At 44.4% G+C, this 25402-nt stretch overlaps 1 protein-coding gene across 7 annotated transcripts in view; it reads left to right on the top strand.

The window, feature by feature from the left end:
* KATNAL1 (katanin catalytic subunit A1 like 1) overlaps positions 1-20188 on the top strand; it is a 59419-nt gene extending 39231 nt beyond the window's left edge. For 6 of the 7 annotated variants that reach the window (XM_025208716.1, XM_025208714.1, XM_006027494.3 and 3 more), the window contains 7 exons: positions 6813-6940; positions 7458-7563; positions 12852-13010; positions 13754-13880; positions 15018-15152; positions 17554-17680; positions 19876-20188. In XM_025208716.1, coding sequence (XP_025064501.1) covers positions 6813-6940; positions 7458-7563; positions 12852-13010; positions 13754-13880; positions 15018-15152; positions 17554-17680; positions 19876-20074 — 981 coding nt within the window. In that variant the 3' untranslated portion in view covers positions 20075-20188. Of the gene's footprint in view, positions 1-6812; positions 6941-7457; positions 7564-12851; positions 13011-13753; positions 13881-15017; positions 15153-17553; positions 17681-19875 lie in introns of those variants that run through there. The other variant, XM_025208719.1, reaches the window with a different exon arrangement.
* The last annotated feature ends 5214 nt before the right edge of the window (positions 20189-25402 follow it).

The following is a 25402-nucleotide window of genomic DNA, read 5'->3' as shown; positions in this document are numbered from 1 at the left end:
CCCCTACAAGTGCTGGCCACTGTTATATAGTCCTTCTTGAGGGCCATCCCTAGCTTCCACTGTGCATACACCTCTTTTTTCTTTTTTTAAATGGACCGCAATGTCCCTATTAAGCCAGAAGGGCTTACCAGCCCTTCTGTTACCTTTCCTCTTCGCAGGAATGGTTTTCCTTTGTGCTTTGAGGATCGTATCCTTGAGCAACGACCACTTCGTGCACCCCATTCACCTTCCCTTCCTGGTCCTGCACTTCCTGGGTCAGAAAATGTTCCTTGATCACAGTCAGGAAACTGTGTGAATGATCTGACCTAGCCAAGTGTTCTTCCCAATCTATGTCCGGGTAATTGAAGTCATCCATGACGACCAGGTCCCTTGTACGTGCGGGATCTGTCAGTTCTTGAGAGAACTCCAGATCCAGCTCTTCCCCTTGGTTTGGTGGCTTGTAGTAAATGCCTATAGTTAGGTTTCTCTCACCTTGCCCTCCCCCCTCCGTAGCTTGACCCAGAGGGTTTCAAGCTGCTTATCTTTGGAGCCAGTGTCAGCCTCCAGAGAGGTGTACTGCTCTCTCACGTAGAGAGCTACCCCTCTGCCTTTTCTCCCTCCTCTGTCCCCTCTGTGCAGGGTGTATCCCTCTACAGCTACATTCCAGTCATGCGAGGAGTCCCACCAGGTCTCCGTGATCCCTACTAGGTCATTCAGCCTTACACATGGTAAGAGAAGGGACCTTTCTCCATTTGAATTCTGAAAGAATGGGTGAATGAAATTGTGCCTGATGGCAGATTTTTCCCATAAAGATAATCTAGGTAAGGCGCAAAACCAAATGAATCTTTTCCCTTATTCTAAGAATGATAAAGTTTACTGTGGGGGTAAAGGCAGGATGGCTAGTGGGATTGAGGGTTTGAAAATAGAAATGACCACAACTGAGGTAGAAACAAAACTCAACAAGCTTAATGCACTCAAGTCAAGATATCTTCATCCCAGAATTCTGAAAGAACGTGTGACTGAAATTACCTGCCTGATAGTAAATATTATCCATAAATCTATCCAGCTGGAGGTGGTGCCATATGGCTGGAAAAGAGCAAACATGCTTATATTAAGAAAATGAGGGAAAGCAATTTGGCTAGCTTAACTATCAGCCTGTTAGGCAGGCCTGTCAGCTTATCTTCTGCAGTAGGCAAGTTATTAATTATTTTTTATTTCAAAGTTTGTTCTAAAGTAATAAAAGTAAATGGAAGATGGGGTAAAAAGCAACCGAGGTTTACCAAAGGTAGATTAGGCCGGACTAATAGGGCACGTCCACGCATGCAGGCACATGTGCTTGTAGCAGATCAAATAGAAGCAGTGCAAATTTGAACCGGGGCTTTTTGCCTCAGCGCACATGCCCAGACATGCACTTTGGTGTGGTGCATGTTGTGCCACTCGGGGCAAAATAACCCTGCCTGGCTCCTCCTGGATCTGTAGCCAGGGGGAGCTAGAGTGATCCCAGCAGTGTAAAAAGCTGCTCTGTCCTGGCCCCATCGGTACAAAAAGCTGCCTTAGAAAGTAGCTCCATCCTACTCGCTCTAAGGAGCTTCTGGGGCCTGGCCAATTGGTACCTGGGGACAGAACCCCTTGTTGCAGCTGGACTGCTGAAGGAGCCCTGAGAGTTCCCTGCACCATCTATCCATTACAGCAGTCTGGAAGTGGGGGCTAGTGCCTGGCTGTGACCTGCTGTGCACCTGCCAAACCCAGATGAGAACTGCACAGCCAGTAGAGGCATCTGCTTCTCTGGGCCAGCTGCCAGCGGGCTGTGGCTGAAGAGTTGGCCTCTGTGTGGCACTACTGCCATGTGTGCCCCCTGCCCGGCCATCTGGGCAGCTATCACCTGGAAGATGTTCCCAGTGTGGTGGCCTGCTTTGAACTGTCAAAGCATGTCCTCCTGGCCCCCACTGGCCGGGGGTTCAGCCACCTCCATCTGGGTCCAAGGTGCCAGCTAGGAGCAGGCTTCTCTGCCTGGGTCCTGCCACTTGTCTCCCTAGCAGGAATTCTGGTTTTCCCTATTTGAAAATTGAAAAATTCTTGATAAAAAAAATCCCAAAGTCCCTCTGTAAAATACCCCGAAATCCATGTTCCTCCACAATTAAAACAAAAGTCCACTATATATAGTGAGAGAGAGAGAGAGACAACGCTCAGTTGGGCAATGTATTTATTGGTATATCTACAGTGTTAAAGCAATTTGGACACCTACCAGTGTCTCCATCATCATAATAAAATGAATTCTAAATACCTATATGTTTTGCCTTCAGTTTTCTTATCATAGAGCAGTTAGAGCACCCCCTGACCCTTTCACTAACCAGGATGTGGGGACAGCTGCCCCTGCAGCCACAGCTCCTGCTAGCGGGTCTTATCCTGTCTGGCAGCTAGGCACTCAGGGTGTGTGCTGGAGGGATGTGGGGTTTGAAGAACGGGGATGTGGGTGGCTGTGGAGGGATGTGGGGGGCTGTGGGGTGTGTGGGTAGGTGTGGGTGTATCGTGGGGGGCAGTGTGGGGTGCTGCTCAGGAGGGGTGGGTTCCCTACCCCCCACAGGGCACAGCCCCCCCCGCACAGCTCACGGACAGCCCCCCCACAAGGCTACAGCCCCCCAGAGGGGCCACAGGACCCCCCAGGGGCTACCACCAGCCCCCTGCAGGGCCCACGTGCCCCCCCTGCTTGCTCCCCCAGCCCCCCAGATTGCTGCCTCGCCCGGCCCCATCCCCTGCCGGCTCCTGCAGCCACCCCAATGGCTGCCCTGCCTGGTCCCAGCCCCTGCTTGCACCCTCAAACCCCCGATGGCTGCCCGGCCCCAGCCTCCTGGCACTTAAACAAACAAACAAAAAAAACCCCGCACTCAGCAGCAGTAGTAGCTGCCATCAAGGTCACTGGGGCCTCCTGGCAGAGCCCCCCGCAAGCACAGCAAGGGTCATCGGGGGGCAGTGGGGACTGTTGCCGGCCATCTGGTACCCGCACTGCCACTGCCCCATTGCATGGATGTAGCCCTGGTCGGCAGGGTGTCGTGCAGCTCCACGCATTGTCAGGCAGCTGGAGCTATTGCAGCTATCACCTGGGGCCCGGTACCTCTCAGCCTGAGCTGCTCCAGTTGCCTGACAGAGCGTGGAGCCACGCAACGCCCTGCCGACCCCGGCTACACCCACGCAATGGGATAGTGGCAGTGTGGGTGCCAGGCGGCAGGGGCTGGTAACTGCTGCCCCCTGCTTCCCCATGCTGGCAGGTAGCATGCTTCAGCACCGGGGTGAGAGCCAGCCATGGAGATTCTCTGGCTGGCTACCAGACTGTCTCTGTGGAGGACCCAACCTCAGATTGCCTTTTTTTGCCCTGAGGTATTTTTTGACCCCTAGATATCCAGGGGTCTAATTTTTTCCCCTGCACTGCAAATTTGCAGTGCAGGGAACATTTTTTTGTTCCCACATGTGCTTCTTGCAGCATCTCAAAGGGCCTTAAGACACTGCAAGAGGCACATGCACGCTCATCGGGATGCACCCATAGGGTTCTATTTTTGACAAGACAACTAGTTTTTTAGACTAAGGAAATGCAGGAGAAGATGAAGAAGGTGGTGCCCTGTGGGGGGCAAGGGACCCAACCCTCCTGGCAGAAGAAATATGATGTAAGGAACAGATTGAAAAAGACTGTGGTTGTCTGTGATTGCTATGGACTCAACCTGATGACCCAAGCATTCCCTTCCAGTCCAGAACCTGCCTGTTTACCATTGCTGTCCCAAGCTGAGCCCAACTCTCCATGCAACCTGGCTAGAGCAGCTCTGGAGCCCTCCTCACACTGAGGAGCGTGGGGATAGTGGGAGTGGCAGGCAAGAAAGGGTGACAGGGAAGGGAGGGCACATGCTTCTGAGTAGGCACCTGGGGACCGAAAAAGCCCATTGGAGTAAAAGGGGGGGGGGGGGGGGGGGGGGGGGGAAGATGGGAGAAGGTGGGTAATTCTTACTTGCTTTGGGGACTTAACGAAGTCCACAACTGCTGCTCCTGTAATATGGTCTACCTGTCCTGGTGGAGTGGGAAGGAGACTGGGAACCAGGAGCAGAGCCACCCCTGCAGTGCTGGTTGCTGTTTCCCCCTGCTCCCTTTGTGGTATCCTTGATCTACTTCTGATCACCTGAGTAAGGGTTGTGGGATTGGACCTATGATCTGTACCTATAAGCCACTTTATCACATGTGAAAACTGTAAACATTTTAAAACTTGCTTTATTTTCAGTACAGATAAGAAATAAAATGTCCTTTCTTCCAAATTGATGCTCAGTCAATATTAATCAGTCTGGCATTAAAGTATTTCTTGAAGTTGGTTTCCTTTTCAGCTCTTTTTATTGGTGAATTGCATCTTTTTTTTCTGGATCTTTAAATTTCATCAAGATTTCTTGCCTAAGATTGTCAAGATGCTTGCAAATTGGTATTTAATTCAAAACAAACTCTGAAGCAGTAGAACAACTAAACCTTCTAATGAGTTATGTCAGAATAGATCATTTACAAGAGACTGTTTAAAAAATAAAAAAGTTCTGCTGTGGAAGCAAATTCTCAGCTGTGATTGTTTAGTATATAAACATGATTTATCCAATAAAAATGCATTCAATTGCGAGTCATTATTACTCTAGGAGAGCAGCAGCTTGTGAATGCTGCGGGTGAGAGGATCATGAAGACGAGTGCCAGTGCACAAATGAAACAAGCGTCTCATATTTACTTAGCATACAAGACATATGTATTCGTTTCCTTCCACAGTTATTCTTCAGGCAGCCTTTGTAGTACTGTTGCCAGTCTTCATACAGTGTTTTTCATTTAATGCTGCCACCCTGTGGTTGCTCATTGTAATTACATATTGGTTTTAGTGGGAGTGCATGGATAAAGTGTTATTAGCATGCTTTCAGCACACGCCAGCTGTGCATTTGGTTCTCTGCCTTTGGCTGTTTTTTTATTTGCAAAGCATCGATATCACCGTTTGTTCTGCATCATTTTATTTATTTGTATACCATCTTTTTGCACAGCAATAAGCTACACTAAAGTTTGCTCAAATGTGGGAGCCAACCTCAGGTATGTCATTCAGTCCTGCTGCTTTCAGCTGCCTTTGCAGTGCACTAGTAGTCTGAGACCCCCATGGCTTCCTGCTTTTAAAGCATGGCTTAATGTTTAATTTTTTTTAAAAATACGTCCCTGCAGTTTTTCAGGAGCATGTGTAGCAGATTGATCCACCTTGAAAAAAAGCTTGTTTTATGGGGCTATGAGAGAATTCTGTATCATGGAAAAGCTGCAACTCTTGCCTTTTTTCTACTATGAATAATGTTTTTATTGTTGCATACATTTTTTGTATCTAAACCTCACTCTCATTTGAAGACTTCTGAACTCTACAGGTGCCTTCTTTGTTCCTTTTCTCTTTGAGGCTCAGTGTCCTTTAGACAAGCAAGCTCTGGTTTAAATGCAATACTCAGCTCTCTTTCTGTCATGAAAACTGAACCGAGAATATTGAGTAGCTCTGACTTCGGCTTGAAGTGAGAGTTGAAAGAGGCTAGAAGGACACCAGCTGCTCCCTGAAGGGCATGTGAGCTAATGGGCATAGGGAAGGGGCATTGTACACTGGCCCTTGGCCTTTTCTGCTCTCCTCTGCTAGCTTATTTGTCTCTGCCCCCTTTCCGTGCTATTTCCCATGTGCTGCTGTTTCCAGACAGCTGGGATACTTTAGCTTTGTGCTGATGCTTTTTAGAGACTGCGATAACAACTCTAAACCAGTTTCCTATTGAGCCCAGTTCAGTTAAAACAATGCAGCTGCTTCTCAGGCACCACTGAGCACAGCCGTTGAGCTGGGAGGGGAAGTGGTTTTCTTCTGAAGTGTCGGAGTAATGGTGCTTCAGAGAGGAAATGTTTCTTCACCCATTAGCTCAGCAGAGCTCTGGAGCTGCTAACTGGAGACTGTGAGCAGCCTGGGGCAGAGGCTGTGCTTTCCCTGATTCATTTGATAGTTCCCAGAACCCTGAATACAACTGTGATATAAAGATGGCTTAGGTTGGCTTGGGAACTCATTTAGAGCTCTCAACGCAGTCATTTAAATAAATATGAACTCCTGAAAGTATCCCAGCTGTGTGTGAGGCTGTGCTATGAGGGAGAGAAAGGAAATAGGAAATAGACTGTTGTTTGCGGTGTGAGAAGAGTAACGACTGAGTAGGAAAAGCCTTGTCTTCAAGCTCCTTTGTATCTTTGTAAATAATTAAAAAGCAGGGGGAAAGCATTTATTTGCTCCTCCTCATTAAAGCTGATGAGTGTGACATCATCAAGATTGTAATACTAGGCTCCTGGTTGTGTACCATCAGCAGGTAGTGCAACAAATGTAACATTAGGCCTAACCAACCAATCACAATACACCTTTGGACTACCTATGGACCAGGATTTAATGCAGCATTGAGTCATGACAGGTTGTTCACTATTAAGCTATAAATGCATCCGCTCCTGCATTCAGCTGTGCTGGTAATCTAAGGAGTATCTTATTGCTACTAGGGTCTTGTTTGCCCCTATTTAAACAAAACCAAATACATTCTTGATTAACATAAAGAAAAAAATAGTACATTAAAGCATACTTCCGGGATAGAGTGTGTTCACAGAGGATAAAACAAAAATGTGCTTTCTTAGCTGTAATGAGAATGAAACAGTCCAGAGTTATATATGAAAGTTTGAAATTACTCTTGGCTTGAGCAGAGCAGTAGCTGAATGACATTGTTGTATAATTCTAATCTTGGAGCTTTTAAAAGCAAAAGTTTCATTATTAACTTGTGTTATTTCATTCCCAGGGAAAGAAAGCCCCTCAGGAAGGTGCTGGAGATGGAGAAATTCCAAAGTTTGATGGAGCTGGGTATGACAAAGACTTGGTTGAAGCACTCGAAAGGGACATTGTATCAAGGAATCCAAGCATTCATTGGTATGAGGATTTTCAGTTTAAAATTTTTTTGCCAGGTGGAAAGGGGCTGAGTACATCCTCTGTGTGTGTCTGTATTTACCACTTAGAAAATGGGAAACCATCATGACTTTCCAAACTGGAAAAAAATGGGACTTTTCATTTTAACTGTACTAATTTGACTGCAGTGTGAGACTTTCATTCTTAGCCAATATTATGTGCGATATTTCCATAACAAGTAATGCTAAAATGTGTAACTGCCCTCTGGAGAACTATAAAAATGTTCCTTTGATGAACACATGATCCAAAAAAATGTTAATTAGCAACTTGCAGTAACCTTACTTGAAAGTCACTTTTTCCTTCCTTTCACAGGCAGGTTCATTTTTAGGCTACAGCATTATAGCAATGTTCTCACTAGGAACAGAGTAGCATACTAAAAAGGACAGTAGTAACAGAAAGACTTTTTTTCAATTTTTCATGTCTTAAAACCAAAGTAAGATATTGTGTGCATAAACTGCAGTATTTAACTCTTCTTGCACAGGGATGATATAGCAGATTTGGAAGAAGCCAAGAAGTTATTAAGGGAAGCTGTTGTTCTTCCAATGTGGATGCCTGATTTTTTCAAAGGGATCAGACGGCCTTGGAAGGTGAGAATTTATTACCCTAGTCTAGGGGCTGAGTAAGGGCATTTACCTACATGCCAACATATAGTTACATATACATAGTGTTGTAACATGTGTGTACATGCTGCCTTGATATAGATTTAAACATTAAAACAATGCACAGTTAAAAACTGGTTAAGGACATGGGTTTGTGGAGATTAGAGAGAATGTGGGACCCCGCACCTGGTGGCTACATGAGATGTAGTTGGGGTGGGTTGGTACGATAAAAGACTTGCAGTTCATCATGCAGCCCACATTAGCCTAGGGTAGAGAGGGGGTGGGGGAAGAAAACATAGCCAAAAACTGCTGTTGAGAGGATACCAGACCCCATGTATGGTAACCACATTGGTAGGGATTTGTGAGGTGGTCAAGCACACTCAAATACAGGTTTTAGCATGTGGGGTACAGTTATTGGGGTGGAGGGTAGTCCAGGGCATAGAGAGTGGTTGTGGCAAGTGCAAGGGGGGTTTGGGCCACCCCCTCAGTCTTGGTGATGGCTGTTGGTCTTGGGCAACTGTCCTCGTATTGGCAGTGGACCGTGATGTGTTCGACGTAGACGTTCCTGGACTAAAGGAAGCTGTCAGGTGCCATGAGGCATGTCATCACAGTAGTGGTGTCCCAGCACACATGAATTTTTAGCAAAGATGAATACTGTAATTGCTTAATGAAATCACAGTATAACCATTTATGCAAAATGTATTGAACTAAATATCTGGACATGTGTGGAAAAGCTGGGAGGTTTATAGATGAAAAATAGGTACAGGACTATAAACAAAAAATGATGTCGTTTTTGGTACAGGATTGACTGATACTTGTTTAGGGATTTGTCACTTTCCGAGAATGTTGTAATGGTGAAACTCAGGACGATATGTTTCCTATTTACTATACTGTCTGTGGCTCTGATTTGGCAAAGCACTTGTGTATGTGGGTAGCAGCAGACACGAAGACTCTGACTCACCAATACAAGAAAGGACACACATTACTAAAATCTGTCCCTTCTTCCCCACTGGGGCTGCATATCTAATCACTAGTTTAGGGCCAGACTTTGCTTTTCGTTGTCTGACTGGAGGTTACCTCTGACCTTGGCTCACCCTCTCACCAGCAGGCTAGTGGTCTCCACACTTAATTTGTCTTTATCATTTGTAAGTCAGCACTGCCTAAGGGAAATACTACTAGAAGGCACCACAGTCCCTTCTTTTGAGCATGCCTTCTTTAGCACACTGCTGGCAGCTCCCGTTTTCAGTGTTCCTCTGTCCCCTCACAAGAACATGCCGATGGCTGCAAGAGCCACAGTGCAGTTCATGGATTGGAGTGTTCCTTCTGCCTGTGAGATTAGCTGTGCCTGTCCCTCTGGTGCCAGCCATAGAAACTGGGCAGTTACCAACTGGGAAGGAAATTAGAACTTAGGTTTTTCCTCCTTGCTGTTCAGTCTGAAACATAAGCTGGTTTCTGAAGAGCCCATTCATAGTCTGTCATCTGAGAATTTACAAATGACTTGTGAAGCTGCAATTTTGCTTTCTTCCTTTTTACACAGAACAGTGTGTTTTTCCCTACCACTGCCCTCTGCCTGTGCTAGAAGGATGAAATATTTTGAAGTGAAGGTTGCTTTTTGCTGTACGCAGTGCAGCAGCAGCAAGCAGATGTTGACTCTAGGCATTCAGGGCAATAATTCAGAGAAAAAGCAGCCAAGTCTCCTCTTGGTGGATACTCAGACTCTCCCAAGAACAGTTCCCAATCCTGCTTTCACAGCCTGTCTCTGCATTCAAAATGGGTGCATGGTATGAAAAGGCCAGCTCTCGTGACTAAACACAGGTGCTGGATATTTGCAGCCATTGCTTTCTGAATAGCCAGGAGCTGCTTGTTTCCTTTCTATGTACTGTTCTTTGTGCCAAGAAGGCCCAGTCTCTAGCTGTGCTTCCCACTGCTCTGCTAGTGACTGTTACAACAACAAGAAATAACCCTGCCATGATTTCATCAAAACGCTTGCTCCCTGCAGTGTGTTTTAGCTTATTGGAATACTCTGGATTAACAGCCTGAGAAGAGGAATAAAGAAGGCATTGTGTTTGTAAGGGATTTTAACAAGCCAGTAAGTGCCAGACTCCTAGATGATACAAAGAACAAGTAGTTTGGTCTGGCACGCTCCTCCTCCCAACCCTGGGCATCTAACTTAGCTGGAAATTCAGGTTCAAATTTTGTGCTGATTTTCGCACTGTGAGCATCTGTCAGTGGCCTGATTCTCTCACGGCCTTCACCTTGGGGGGCCATCCAGGCTTGTGCAAAGTGGATAAATAATGCCATCAGCCTCATTTGGTCACATTACACCTATGTGATAGAGAAGGACACAGCTACTCGTGATCCAAGGCATGGGAGAAATAAGTCCCTTGGATTCACTAGTGGTGAGTTAAGTAGAAAACTGAAGGCAGCATTTAGCTCCCTGTATTAATTTTAGGACTGAGACCTTATCTATGCTGGGATTTTAGCTACCTGGGGAGCCAGTATAATCACAATTTTTGTGGGTACAGCATGATCTAAACTAGGGAGGCTTAGCTTGGTTTGAAACTGGGGTAAACTATGGGTGCTTATACACATGCTCCGCGGGGGTGGGGAGGGGAGGGCTTTAATTAAAGCAGGTCCCGAGAGTCCCTCTAATTAGAGCACCTGGAGTGTCACGTGTATCAGCGTCCCCATGCTGAAATATGGCAGAGGGGGCACTTTAATTAAAACTCATTTAATTAATTTTAAAGTACTCCTGCCACCATTTTTAAGCATGGGGACGCTAATACACATGATGCTGGACTCTGGTGGAGCATGGTAATTATTACGCTCCAGCGGAGTTGATTAATCAAGTCTGTTCCAACACTGTAATTCCTGTAATTACAGCACATCGGGGCAGCCTCTCTGCATGTGTATAGGTGCCTTGTGTGACTAATCTAGAAAGAGCATTAGATCATCTAGCCTGGCCTCTGGTATATCATAGGGCAGGGAATTTCATCCAATTATCCATGTGTATGCTGTGGGCTGGCAACAATTGTCTAGTGCTGCTGCCATTGTAGCAGTGACTGAATCCCAGGGTAAGCAATGTCTGAATGTTCTGAGGGAGGAGAAGCCGAAATCTTTTTTGTTGTTGTTGTTTTTAATGCTTATTGCCCTGGAGTCTGGGAAATTTTGGGCAGCCTAAAAAGTGACATTGGGCCATTGACTGTATGGGAAGGATATGAACATTTGTAACTTAATTTACCGATGAATATATGTTTGCGCTCCCATTAGCAAAGTGTTAGATAGCAATAAAGGTATTAAGAGTTAATGGAAAATGAAGGCATAGAAAAGCTATTGCTCTTGATGAGTACTTTTTTGAATAATTGCATTCCTGGTTGATTTGTTTTTATAGTTCTTTTCCATGTCATTCCTTGTGCTTTTTGAAGTAAATTTTTGTGAGGAACAGACGAAACTTAATTTGCAGCATAGATCGCGTTTAACAGATATTTTATTACTGTGGCATTTTATGTAAGATATTAATTGCAAAGCACATTTATGATGTGCAAGTCTAATTCCAGCTAATTTGATTACCCTTGAAACACAGTATGACTTTACTTTGGTAAGCTTTTGTTAGCCTATAATCAGATCTTGCATTTGTAAAAGCAAGCTGCTCAGAAATGGCATTCTCAACAGCAGAGTGTTGAAGTCACCACTTTTCTTCTTGGCCACTATGGGGTGGGGAAAACAACGTACTTCCCCATCTGAAGAAGGCATACAGTTTAGAAGTAGCCTTCTAAAGTATCTGGAGGAATTTTATTGAAAACATTATTGAGTACCATATTTGCTTGCATATAGTATGCCCCCATACATAGCATATATCTTGATTTTTGAAGAGGAGCCTGAAAAAATATGATTGAGATAAGTCAGTGGCAGCAGCTAGGGAGCCAAGCCTGCTTCCAAGTCTGCTGCTGGACCCGTGCACTGGATGGGATCTGCAGACCAACCTGGTACACTGGGTCTGCGGTTGTGTGCCAAGTCTGACCCCACACACTGAGTCTGGGGCTGCGTGCAGATGGGGAGGAAGCTCCCCATGGGTCCTAGAGCTTCAGCAATTAACACAGCCACTACTCTGCCCCTTTTCCCCTCCTGCCAGATTTTCAGGCCCTAGGGATCTCTTTTCCTTGCATGTAATGTCCAGCCCAGTTTTCTCCAGCTGGTTTTGAGGGGAAAAGGTGTAAGTTACGTATGAGAAAATGCAGTATTACCCCTCTCCTATGAGTCAGCATTAACCCTTGACTCCTCCATAGGAGGAGAAATGGTCATTACCACCACCTACCTTCAGGAGGCCCTGCCACCGTGGACCATTTAAAAATGAATGCCTCCCTTCTTGGTCAGGTCCAGAAACAAGCAATGCTGCTAAAACTCTTATTTGGCCTATGAAAATGTTCAGTCTCCCCATCTAGAATATCCATTCACTTAAGAGTGAATAAATGGATGTGGACTTAGAGGTCACCTGAGACTTCCCATCTTGCCCTTTCTGTCAGCAGGAGAGGGGAGAAAAGGATGCCTCAGTGGTTAGGACATTAGGAGGTTCATTTTTTTGCTTTGCTGTGGGCATTTCTTGTGCTGCACTGACCACATCACTTAGGCCCAACTCCAGAGAAATGTTTAGGTACTTCACTTCCGTGACAGCTAGGAGAGTTCGGTGCCAAAGTATTTCTGTTGCTGCCAGTCTCTTGTCTTTGTGCATCATTTCCCCATATGTAAGGTGAAGATGATGGCACTTCCCTACATCACAGGAGTGTCCTGAGGATACAGACATTGAAATGTGAGGGGCTCAAGTGCTATGGTAATGTGGATAGGTTAGAGAGAGAATAAACAGTGTGAGTTGCCCATGTACTTTATGAATGGCTTTAGTGAAGCGAAGTGAAAATCAGCCAGACTTGCACATAGCTGGAGTTAGGAAGTTTGGGTCCTCCACATCCCAAAGAAGTGCCCCATCCATGGGGCTACTGGCTTTTATGCTTGTATAAGTGTGTGTCTGATTTCATGTAAAAGTGGAATGAAAAAAAAAAATCCAAAAACTTGATTTCTGTTCTGGGAGGAAAAAAAAAATTCTTGTTTTCAGCCCACCCCCACTCAGGCATGCATCAGTTACATTGTTGAGCCATTAATATGAAGACTCGGAGTCATAGTTGGGTTTAGCACAATGCAGCCGATTGCAGTGGCTTTGTATTTGCTTACTCTTGGCTTGCTTTTGTGGTGCCATTCAGCTTTTATTCCATCTTGAATTGTAGGGTGTGCTAATGGTTGGCCCACCTGGGACTGGCAAAACAATGCTAGCCAAAGCTGTTGCTACTGAATGTGGAACAACGTTCTTCAATGTTTCCTCCTCTACTCTGACGTCCAAGTATAGGGGCGAGTCTGAGAAGCTAGTGCGCCTCCTCTTTGAAATGGTAAGGTCTCAATGACGTGATCTGTGTGCTGAAGAGCCCTTCATGTGGGAAGGGACATGTGTGGTTGGTCCTCATAGCACCCTCTAGTGTCTGGCAGCAGGATGAGGTGGCTAGAAGTGCAGGCTTCATTTACCAGACCTTTCTCAGTATATTTTTGAAGATGAGGAGTAATGATAGGTAGTGGGTTTGGGAAAGAAAATAAGTTTTATTTTTGTTTTCCATGTTCCATGGGGGAATGTTGATTTTTGGAAACGAGGGCCAAATCCTGAACTGCTGTTGAGAAATATTTTGTATGCAATTCAGGGTGTGTGCGCATGTGCACAGGTGCAACGTGTCATTTACTCCCTCTGGATCGGTTAAAGCATCCTGTAGTTTTTAGAGAGACTGAGAATGAGACTCCCCTGTATCCACCTATGTTTTTGCCATTAGGAAAACCAAACTATGTCTTGCACATTGTCTGTATTTTGATTGTGTTCTTTTTCTCCCCACTCATTGCAAGATACTTGTTGTCTTAGCCCCTGACCTTGCAGAGCTCATGTGCATAGAAAGCATCCCCAATGACTGTCAGCAGCACTGGGTGCCATGTGCAAAGTCTTTGTAGGATGACTTCAGATTTAGTTGTTTGTGGTGTGGGGTGTCTTTCTGTGCATGTACACACTGCATAGCACAGCAAGGCCCTGAGCCTGCTCTGGGTGTATGTTTACTGCTGTAGTCTAAATTGTTTTGTTCACTTCTGAATAAAGGCTCGGTTCTACGCTCCAACAACAATCTTTATTGACGAAATAGATTCCATCTGCAGTCGCCGAGGCACATCCGATGAACATGAGGCAAGTCGCAGAGTCAAGTCGGAGCTGCTTGTTCAGATGGACGGTAATTAGTGTTGAGGTGTTGCTTTGGGGTTGGGCTGCAGTTTATCTTCTGGATTTGGGTACAGCTTTGAGGACTCTTCATTGCCCAGCAACAAGTAGGGCTGGTTGGGAAATCAGAAGCATCCTTTTGAGGGGGGGAGGGGAGGGAATTCAAAACTTGTAGTTGACTTAGTTCCAAGGTGTTCAAAACAGATCTTTTTAATAAATAAAAAAGTATCTGGTTTGGGGGTTTTTTGGTTTTAAAATGGATTTCTTTTTCTTCTCTTTCTTTCTCAGCAGTGAGAAAAAGTTTTTTGTAAACTCTTTTTTTTAAGACGCCACTTTGACCAAACCCCTCCCCCACCTTAACGTGAAAAAAAGAAAAGATTGGTAGATTAGGAATATTTGCACAGCTAATTCCAGACTTCTGTTTTTGATGTGGTGCACAGAGAGTACAAAGTTTTAAATAAACTCATTCTCCTTTATTGACTCACTCTGGCAGGTCCTCTTGGTCTGATTTAACAATCCTGGATTTAGCAGCGACAGTTGGTATAATTTGTTCATCAGTTTTCACAACATGTCAGGGCATTCGGCGTATATGTGTTTTTGAGGCCATCATCAAAGGAATAGTAGTGGTATACGGGTTAGGTAACCCATTCTTGTGGTGGTGTTGCTCTCACAATCATTTTCTAATGCCTCAAAGTGTGAAGGCACATTGGAGAAAATGCAGGGAAGACAGCTCTTTGCCCAGAAGGAACTGGTTCCTTTTTAATCTAACTTTAGGTTGGGGGAATGACTGAAAACTTTTACCACCTCATGGATCTTCAGTGGCTTAAATAAATTGAATGGGTTTTTCAGGTGAGTCACTGGTGAACAACTGTCCACACATCACAAAATCACCTTGTTGGCAATCTCAGCAGAAGCCTGATCAGCAAGGCAGATGAACTCCTCTCTTCTCTAGCATTAGATTGCTTTCAAAGCAGTTTGGAGACATGCTGGGAGTGTGACATAAGGAAGCTTGCCCTGCTACTGTCTATGTGCTGTCCATTTATTGAATGGAGCATCTCCATCCCCAAGGCCTGCCAGTCTAGCACCTAAAAAAGGCAGGAATTCTATGAGACTGTTAAAATGACTTTTTCTTACACTGTTGTACTAACAGGGGTAGGTGGTGCCTTAGAAAATGATGACCCATCTAAAATGGTGATGGTGCTTGCTGCCACAAATTTTCCCTGGGACATTGATGAAGCTTTGCGAAGAAGGTTGGAGAAAAGGATTTATATCGCTTTGCCAACAGGTATGAGTATTACAGGGGTTCTCTCTTTAATGGTTGTTCCAGGAAACTCACCATCTATAGTATTTCTTTGAATTGTGAAGAGTTTACTGACATTTCTGTTATAAACATTGTATTTCAGGGGTTAATTATTTGGCTTTTGTTTTTCTTAGAAGAGAGAAAAATGGCTTGGGGGCTTAAAAACAAAGAGTTGCAGTATTTCATTGCAGATCCATCATGGGTTCTTACTTTGCAAAACAAAGCTAGTTTTAATGAGCCTGGAATTATTTTAAATGTTTAACAGTCAATCCTTGAGTGATCATCAAAGGCAGCCTTTGGACATTTTAAGAAATATTGCAAATGCACTTCCATGCCCTTGCAGACAAATGCAGAGAAGTGGATCCATGAATTTTCACTCTCAGGCTTAGTGCATTATAAATCACTGCTTGGTAGCCTTTATGGCTAGACTTCAAGTCACTCAGAATGCAGCAGGCTGATTGCTTTCCTGCCCTAAGACATCTCAGCTTGTATTGTCTTTCGTGGCTGTCATTCATATGTCCTATTAATTTCAAGATCCTTATCACTTGAAGTTTGCATACCTTTGTTTCTGCTTGATACAATGGGTGCCTCATAGCTTTGCATGAGCACTCAGGATAACAAGATGCACGTTCATGGTGACAGCACTTGTGATTGAGTTTAGCAGGTATAAGGACATTTAATAGGCATACAGCTTGTCTTCACGGTTCCCAGACAGGAACAGCTCATAACAGGGTAGCTGTCTTTATGACCAATTAGTTTAAAATTCCACCTGTTTTTTTTTCTCTTGTTTCCAGTGAAACAACACTTGCTTTTGACATAAGTAGTACAAGTTGTACTATGTTATGAGATGTGTTCCCACTGTATTTGTGGGTTTCCGTTTTATCATATCATTCCACAGGGGAGGAGATTAAGCTTCTCCGTGTAAGTCTAGGCAATGTATTTATAATCACGCTTGGTAATTTGAGACTCTGGGATTCAGTTGGAAAAGTTTTTTAAAAAATTGTGGGACGTGGTGTGAGTGTGAAGTTCATCAGGCAGCATTCTTTAAGGGATGGCAGGGCTTTCTGGCCCCTATGGAAAAGTACTCTGGTTTAAAGAAACGGTTCTGCTTGTGTACCAGATGCATGTGGCTGATGCTCTGTAAATAACACACACTCATCCAGGAGAAAATGCCCGCTATGTGAGTGTTTACCAGCCTTTTGTACTAGAAACAGTTCTGTGAGGCACTTAGAGACCATGGTCAGATACAGAATCATAGAGAGATGGGACTGGAAGGGACCTCCAGAGGTTATTTAGTCCAACCCCCTGCCTGAGGCAGGATCATCTCTATCCAAACCATCCTATACAAATCCATAACCCAACCTCTTAGTAAAACTACTGTTAACCTAACATCAGTGTGTGTGTGTGTGTGTGTGTGTGTGTGTGTGTGTGTGTACACATACCTGTGTTTTTTCTCTTATTTCAAGGGAGATCAGTAAAGACCAACAGGGGCTTTGTTTGAAAAACTTTGTCTCTTCCAATGTGGCCATCTTATCCTGCGTCATCAGAAATGGTTGCTGTAGAAATGAAGATGTTAGTTTCATGTACATTTCCTTTGTAGTAAAATCCAAGAGAAGAGCCCTCTTTCAGTCTTTTTCCCCATCCCCAAAGTGACAGGCTTCCAAATGTGAGTTCCCAAGTTGTGAACATAAGACTTTAATACACATATGCTCTGTGTGCGCCAAGTGACTACTTGGCTGTGTAAATGAGTACTTTCTGCAGCAGTTCCCATTTTGTGCACACAGCACCTGTGTTTGAAAGCTGACCAGCAGAGTTGTTTCTAATTGTAATACTTCTGTTTTCCATCAGGCATCAGCAACTTTATAAGCTGCCAGTTCAGCAAAGCATTTCAGTGCTAGCTTAAGGTTTGGCATAGTTTTAAGAGCTTTGCTGTATCAGTCCGGATCTGAGTGTTGTCTGCAACTGTGTGCTAGAAGTATCATTGTAAGTGTCATCAACCTTGTATAAATAATGTGCAGTCTAACTTTGAAGCAGAGGGGTGCATTTGAGAGACTGAGAAGAATCGTAGGTCTGCTGGATCACATTTCTTGTTGAATACAAAGCAAACAGCCAAATGCTTTGTTACCTGAGAAGCATAGGCATTCTGCATGACCGCGCATTCTAAAGCACTCTTGGTTTTTATAAAGTACGTAAGCAATATGTGTTTTAGACTACATGTTCTACTGAAAAGGCAACTGTTCTTGTTTTCTATTTTCCAATATGTGAACTTTTTAACTTGTAGCTTCCATTTAAAGCCAGAAAACGTACTTCTGAGTTTTCATTCCCATGTGCTATGGGGACTTAAACATATTCTTAGGTCTTTAACCAGGTAATGTTTGTATTGTAGCAAAAGGCAGAGCTGAGCTGCTTAAGATTAATCTTCGGGAAGTAGAACTGGATCCTGATATCCACCTTGAAGAAATTGCTGAGAAGATTGAAGGCTACTCTGGTGCTGATATAACTAATGTGTGCAGGTACCTTTCTCATGTAATTTGTAAAAAATAAACAAGTATATAATCATTAGCTAAGTTATTTGATAAAAGGGAGTGGCAAGAGGCCATATGTAAAATGCAGTCAAACCCATGCCAGCCACAATCAGTTTTAAGGCATAAATACAGTTGCTAGCACATTCATTCCTATCCTCAGGACGATGCAGCGTGTGTGCAAGATGTGACTGTCTACCCTGATTTTGGGGAGAGGGACAGCCCCAGAAAATCTTGTGTTCCCAGTGTTTACTTCCACTGAGCAATGTCTGTTAGTGTGGGGTGAAGCCCTTTTCTATTTATTTTTTAAACCAGGGGTTTAGTAGGTGGAATTCCCTGTCCCAGAGAGAGAGCCCTTTCACAAGAAACTTTTCTTAGGGGATGGGCAGTAATTATTTTGTACCACAATGGAGTTCTGGTCTGGGATGAAGACTGCTAGGCACTGCTGGCATTACTGCCGCTAATAAATGACATTTAGTTTGTTACTAAATATTACTGTAGTGTCCAGAGACCCCAACTGTGAATCAGGGCCCTATTGAGCCAAATAGAATTGGCTGGAAACTGGACTCTGTTCCATGGGAAACTCTGAAATTAAACAAGCAGAAAACCTTTTGAAATGGAAGGAAAAATGGAATTTCCCTGAGAGAAGGTGTCTCAGCTTTTCATTTCCAAAAGGTCAGTAGGTCCTTTCTTTTTTACTTTTTCAGAACATTTCTGAGACTCCCTCAGCTGCAGTGAGTTGGGCATCTTGGAGCTATAGGAAGCCCCAGCACTGGGGCAGTCTTCCTGGTGCATCCAGGAGCTGGGGGAGTTGTGGGATTGGGGCTGCCGAGGAACCAGGAGCTTGGGAGCCAAAGCTTTCAGCCTGACATCTCCTCATCACCCTGCAGGCGAGCTGCAGAGGAGCCAACGGTGTGAGCTGGCAGGAAACCTGCCTGGTTTCCATCAGAATTTGTTCAAAATCATCATGTTGCCGTAGAAATTTGACAGAATGGCCTTTTGTGGGACAGCCTTTAATTAGAAATTTCCCATGCAGATCTAGTGCTAGAATCTGCATCACACATACAGAAACCATGTGCCAGATTCTGTTCCACCTATTAGGTGTCTAAGTGTGGGTCTACTCCACCTTGCTCAAGTCCATGAAAAAAATACAACTTTTTTAATGTGCCTTCATCTTTGCCTCAAAATTATGCCACAAAAAGCAGGCAGAAGGAGGAGGACCTGCTCCGCGCGTGTCACAACCCACCTGTTAGGCAAATTGCTTTTCAGGGTCTCAAATATACTTAGCCACTTAGATGCCAGAGTACCACTTAGACATTTGATGGGTGGGATGGAATCTGGCCCTGGGTCTTTTCTCTGAGCAACTTATAGTCTAAATGCACATCTCGGAAATGGTGGCAACTATGCTTTGTCCTTTTGGCTGTGTTAAAATGACTCTGGAGTTCTCAGCTCTTTGGAGCGTTGCAGTGGCCGACAGATTAAATGTTACCCCTGAGGCCTGTATTGTCCCTAGCTGAGAAAAGCCTGTTGACAGGAACACGAAATTGAAATTTCCATGTGGGCCCTGTTGTGAGGAATGAGCAATGTTCTCCTCTGGTGGACAAGATTGGCAGAGCTCTACAAAGGACCAAGAAAAGAGGCTATCAAGCATGAAGAGCATAAGGATCTGCAAGCATCGGTGGCCTGAACCCTGTGGGTGCCACATAGCATTTTTGTTTTCCACGTGCTGCTCTGCCCTTTACTGACTCAGCCACTCTATCAGAACAGGTTGCAAATACTAAGAGCCTTGATGCTATGAAGGGAAGCTGGTGCTTGCACTGAGGGGAATGGAGTGTTTCAGCGAGAAGAAAGCAGTGAGCAGAGGTTTTTCCATAAGTTTTGTGACTGCATTGAAAACTTGAGATTTCAGTCCCATGAATCATTGCAAAGGGTTTTCAGTTTTATGGTTTTAATTATCTCTGCCTGTTTACCATATGCTGAAATGGATTTGGATACCAGTGTGTTGAATTAATGTAGTAATCTCTGAGCACGGAAGCTAAGAAAAAAGTGCTCTACATCTTTATAATATAAGTAAATGCTTTCTTAAGAATTTCTTCCGGTGGTCTAAGAGAATGTAATCCAAATTCATACGACTCACAACACATACTACTAGCAATTAGTTCCCATACGTTTCCTTGTGTTTCCAGGGATGCCTCTTTGATGGCAATGAGACGTCGTATTAATGGCTTAACCCCAGAAGAGATCCGTGCACTTTCTAAAGAAGAACTTCAGATGCCTGTTACCAAGGGGGACTTTGAGCTGGCTCTGAAGAAAATCTCTAAGTCTGTATCTGCTGCAGATCTGGAGAAGTATGAAAAATGGATGGCGGAGTTTGGATCTGCTTAATTTCAGGCAGAGCCTGGCTTTGCTATGGGTTTTTTTTTATTGTATTCAGTTGTGAAATGTAAAATGAGTTAGGAATCTTTTATAAGGTTTAATAAAACATGAGCTTTTTCTGGAGCTTTTTCTCCCTTCTAAACACTGTTTGCACTTGAAGGGAACAAAACCAGTAACAAGTAGGGGAGAGTAAAACATTTTATGGCTGATGGGGAAAAAGGCATAAACAGCAAGAGAAATATTTTGTGTTTGGAAATGATCCTTATCTTTCTGATAAGCCCCAGTGTCCTTTATCTTTGCCCCTTTGACCTTCATGGCTTGGATCTGCCAACTGGACATGGGAATATAGCCAGAGAAGCTTACAAAAGTTTATTGCATTTATTCTGCTTAGACTGTGTAATGTTCTCAATGAGCATCAGATTCTGTTCGCCCACACATGGCTTTGAAATTGCTGTTCTTTTGCCACTGTTCTCTGTTGCTCTCAGCAGAGTGTGTGGGTAAACTGGCATCATCATAACAAGTAGTGATTGGGTAGCTTCAGCATTCAAATTGCAGTGATTTGGTTGTTTGAAATCTTGGCGTGGATGCTCATCTCACTTTGGTCCACCCTACATTAGTGTAAGTCTTCCCCCATCTTTGACTTGAGAATATTACTTGTGGCTTCCACCCATACATATGAGAAGAAAAATGAAGACTCTTGATTACTTGGGTTCAGGTTCGGCCTTCTTCCGGTACAGAGTGGCAGTAATTTAACTACGAGTGATTTTTAAACTGACTTGACTTATGCCTTCCACTTTCATACTCATCCCATCCGCTTGGATTTGGTTTTTGTGCTTTCTAGATTTTTTTATTGTTATTTATTAAGAAGCATCAAAACATACATTTGAATGCAAGACACTAATATTAAGACACAGGACACAGACCTTTCAGTCCCAAATTCTCTGTTCCTGCCTGTGCTGCATGGTGATGTTTTTCACTTGTTCGTGTTGTCAGTTCTAACTGTAAACAGTTCTATTTTATGTTTCCTTTAACATGTACAATACTGGGAAAACATTTCATATCTGTAGATTTTTCCTTTTTTTCTCTCCTCCCCCTCCTTCAAAGCAAATGAAGAGAAGTGCTGGAATAGAATCTCTGGTTTAAGAAGTCCCCTCCTTAGAGCATAGCTGTCATGCTAGCAGTAGCGTGTAAGCCTCTCTACAGGACTCTATCAGGTGTTGCAGAGCTAGCTACTCAGGAGTTTCCTCTGCTGGGAGTAATGAGGGGCTGCAGTTTGATATATGTCCTGTCCTCCTGATGACATTGCCAGTGAGGTTGTCAGCAGTCCTGACAAGGTTGGTAACCTGCCCCTCGCCTTTTGGAAATAGACACAGAGTCCTCATGGGTTATGTCTGTACCACTTCTTCAGGCCCTTTACGAGAACCACCAGGAAGCACTGTTTTGCCTACTTACTCTTCACACCCCAAATTTGGAAGAGAGGCAGACAAGTCACCTTGGGGTAACCCTGTTTTGCTCTTGAGATCTGTGCCTGTGCTGTGGACATTCCCTAAAGCTGACTTCACCATTGGAGAGGGGATGCAGGGCCTGATTCTTGGCAGCACTCTCAGGTCCTCCATGGAGGCAATAAAGATGCAGTCACTGCCACCAAACTGCTATTGAATAAAAGCAGCTTCTTACCACTGTTGATTTTGGCTAGATCTTGTGGTTCCAGATACCATCATTAAACCACTAAGCTCACCACACCTCCTTGAATAGCATTAGCCAGGCTTGACCAGAATTGCATTTTCTAGTCACTAGAGCAAGTACTGGTCTGGGGCCTCACCAAGTCATTTACTAGTGGGCAGAGAGATGTCAGCAGTTCTACGGTGTAAGCCTGTGAACCTGAGCTGTATTGATTGCTCATACTTTGTCTGTTGGTATTTTTTTGTCTAGAAGACACCTTGGGCTGAGCCCATGAATCGTACAGTTTGCTCTTTTCAGACAAAGGCTTGCTCTAACTTAGACGGAAGAACATCCCAATAAATATCTTGATGATAACTCATGTTTATGCCACCTTGTGCTTTTGTTTGGATTATGAATTTCTGACATGGTGGGGGTTCCCCAGGCACATCCTGCTGTGGCTGAGTTGGGTACAGTGCCTTCTGCAGCACAGAGAAGAGAAGGAAGCACAATGTCCTCACCCCTGCTAGGACTGGGGAGAGGACCTGTGGACCCTGCTGCTCTGGGTCCTTTAGCAGTGAGGGTAGTGGGCTTCCTGGATTCTCCCTACCAATCCCCTGCATGGGGGGAGCATAAGCCTCCATGTAACTTTTTCCCTGGCCCATTTGTTCACTTGTGTTGGGTCAAGCATGGCTGGGCAACCTGATGCAAGCAACCATCAAACTAAGCTAGTTGCAGTCTCCACGCTGACAGATGAGCAAGTGAAAAACAGATTTCATCCTTATAGGGTGTTTTTTGGGCGGGGTTTGCTGTTCTTTTTTTTTTGGGGGGGGGGGAGGGCTGGACGCACAACACATTTACACCAATGCAATCAGCCTTTACACCAGAGTGAAAAAAGGAGCACACTCCTGACATATAGTGTTATACAATGTAATTTGCTAGAATCATGGATATTGTTGCCCAGGACAAATAAGAGATCAAACTCCACTAGTGTAAGTCATAGCATTATAGATGCCATCTGTCCACAGCTGATCCTGTGCTAGCTGTTTGCTCACAGCATTTTCTCATATACCATGTATAAGTTTAAAAAAAACCAAACAGCTGCTGGAAATTGGAGTGTATAATATATCCAAGAAATATGGTAAGAGCCATTTCTGCCACTTACTAGAGTAAACTGTAAATAAAACATGCACATGATCCACAGGGAGCAGCATGATGGACAGGCTCAGCTCCTTAGCTGCTGCTGCTCAGTTACTCACTGGAAGGAAAGATTTTGTTCTTCATTTCTGCCTTTCAAAAACAAGGTGTGGATCATATTCCAGGGCATGTTGCAGGTGAGAAAATATGGTATTATCTGCCCACCTGCTGCCTAGTGGCAAGTGACTGTAATGGCTGCCTCCCCTATGAAACCACCTCATGGGGGTTACATATCTGTCTGCTCCAGATGTCAGGGTAATTTACACTGAGTACATAACTCTAGTAACTCATGCTAGTGTAAATGTGTCATCTGCCCAGGCTCTGGGTGGGAGTCATTCCTGGCAGGCACCAGTACAACAAGGTTTCAGGTTTAAGGGGGACTTAACTAGTTCACTGCCCTTGGCACAAGAATTAATTTCAGCCCAGTGCAGAACCGGGTCTCTCTGGAGAGGAAAAAGCTTTAAAATAACATTGCAGGCCAGGTTACCTGCTCCCTGCTCTGGTGCAGGTATTGGAGCTGGTTGCCTTTTCTGTGAGTAGTCTCACTTGGGTTTTAATGTTACTTTTCCTTGTGACTACAACAGAGATCCAGGAGCACTAATAGGACCAATGAGATTCTTCCACGCGTGGTACTAGGTTGGCACCTTGGAGCCCAGGGAACTTGAACCTGTTCATTGCAACTAGACTAGACCAGGGATTCCCAGTGCATAGTCCATCACCCAGGACTGCCCCTTTGAAATGGCCCTTAAAGGACAAAAAGTTGGGAACCCCTGATCTAGACAATGGGTTAGAGGAAACAGGTACAGAGGTGTGACATGATCTGCCCAGCACAGGACATTGGGAGCAACACTATGAGCAATCCAGGGCTCTTGATCCCCAGTCAAATGCCCTGTCTACTGGGGTGGGCAGCCCTTATCTGCAGGTCTGTTGTGTGACAAAGGTCTGCAGGTCTTTTTTTTAATTAGCGGGACCTGCCAAGTTGACTTTTCGATTAATTCTGACCAGCTTTTGGAGCTTGGAACATTATTTCCATCCTTCCACATGCTGCTTCTTCCACAGTTGGACCTGATCTGGGGCTGTAACTCCGGTGACATCACGGGTTCTACTTGCTACAAGTGACCTCATGTCTCAGAAGCTTCACACAGCTGCTGTACGGTGTCAGTGGCCTCAACCGGGCGCTTTCAGCTACCGCTTGATTCATGATGTCTGCAAGTACAGTATTCCCTCTCTTGGGTCACCACACAGTGACCCTTGTGCCTGCAAGAGCACTAGCAGGTGCTTGGAGCAGGGTTTTGTTCCTTTAGCTTTTCACTGAACTTGCTAGCTCATGCCAGTGAGTCACCACACCACATCCTAAGACATATCTGGCCTAGTGTACCTGCAGCAAGGCAGCGCAATCATGTGTGAATAGCAGGGCAGGGCTAACTGCAGCAGGAACTTGGGGTTGCATAGATGAGCTGTGGATCTAGTCAGCAGGACACAAGTCTATGTTTTTTTTAATATTCTCTTTGCAGTTGTGCCATGGTAGGTTGTAGCCTTTGTTCAGTGATGTTTGAACACCTCAGTGCGTGGCATGTAAATGCCTTGTAACCTTGAACAACAATTGGATTGTTTATGATCTTTGTACATTGTTCAGTGTCTAGCATCTCAATATTTTGCACCTAAATTAAAGGGAAAACACGTTTCTAAACTGTATTTAGTTTGATGCAGTCATTCCAAACATTTGTGAACTCCTTTCTTGCTAGCACGCACCATTAATTCTGTAGTGTTAGTAAACTGGTGGTAAGTAATAAATGTGTGGAGTCTCTCTCTGTTTGTTCCTGTGAATGTTTTACTGCCAATTGATCCAAGAGTCTTCAAACATAGAGTTGGATTTTTCAGCCTGTGGTATTGACATTTGAGTCACTAAAAACCTCTGCAGCAAGGGATTAGTGTTTAGAGCCTGTGTTTTGGATATAGCCATCAATAATGCTTTCTGTCCTAAATTGGCCTTTTGTTGCCACAAGCTATAAACCTGTGTGCTGCATGACTGAGACTGGGACAGGGAGCACAGGCCCTATCTGATTTTTAGAGTTAATGCCCTGCTCAGACCTCACACAGGTGGTCAGCTTTACTTTATTACCTGCCCTTGAGGATTGAAAGTCTAATCAGGCACTCAGGAAGTTATATGATCAGGTGCTGCTAACCAGGAGGCCTTTCAGAAGGGATGGCTCCAGTAACTGTTAGAAAAGAGGTTACAGAGAAGGTCAGTGCAGAGCTAGGAAGAGAACCATGGTCTCCTGAGACCAAATTGATTTTTCCCTGGTTTCAGGTTCTGTTAACTTTCTTATCCCAGTACCTGTGGTTACCTGTATTTTCTAATCTTTCGTGAATGAAACCTTGAGCAAGGACACCTTCTAATAAAGGAGCTGGTTCTAACACCTTTAAGAAAGGTAAAAACATCGCCTAGAAAGTCACAGCAGCTCACTCTGTGAAAGTGGA

This window comes from Alligator sinensis, unplaced genomic scaffold, assembly GCF_000455745.1.
Source record: "Alligator sinensis unplaced genomic scaffold, ASM45574v1 scaffold84_2, whole genome shotgun sequence".
Classification (NCBI taxonomy): domain Eukaryota; kingdom Metazoa; phylum Chordata; order Crocodylia; family Alligatoridae; genus Alligator; species Alligator sinensis.
This window is presented reverse-complemented; position numbering and strand designations above follow the sequence as displayed.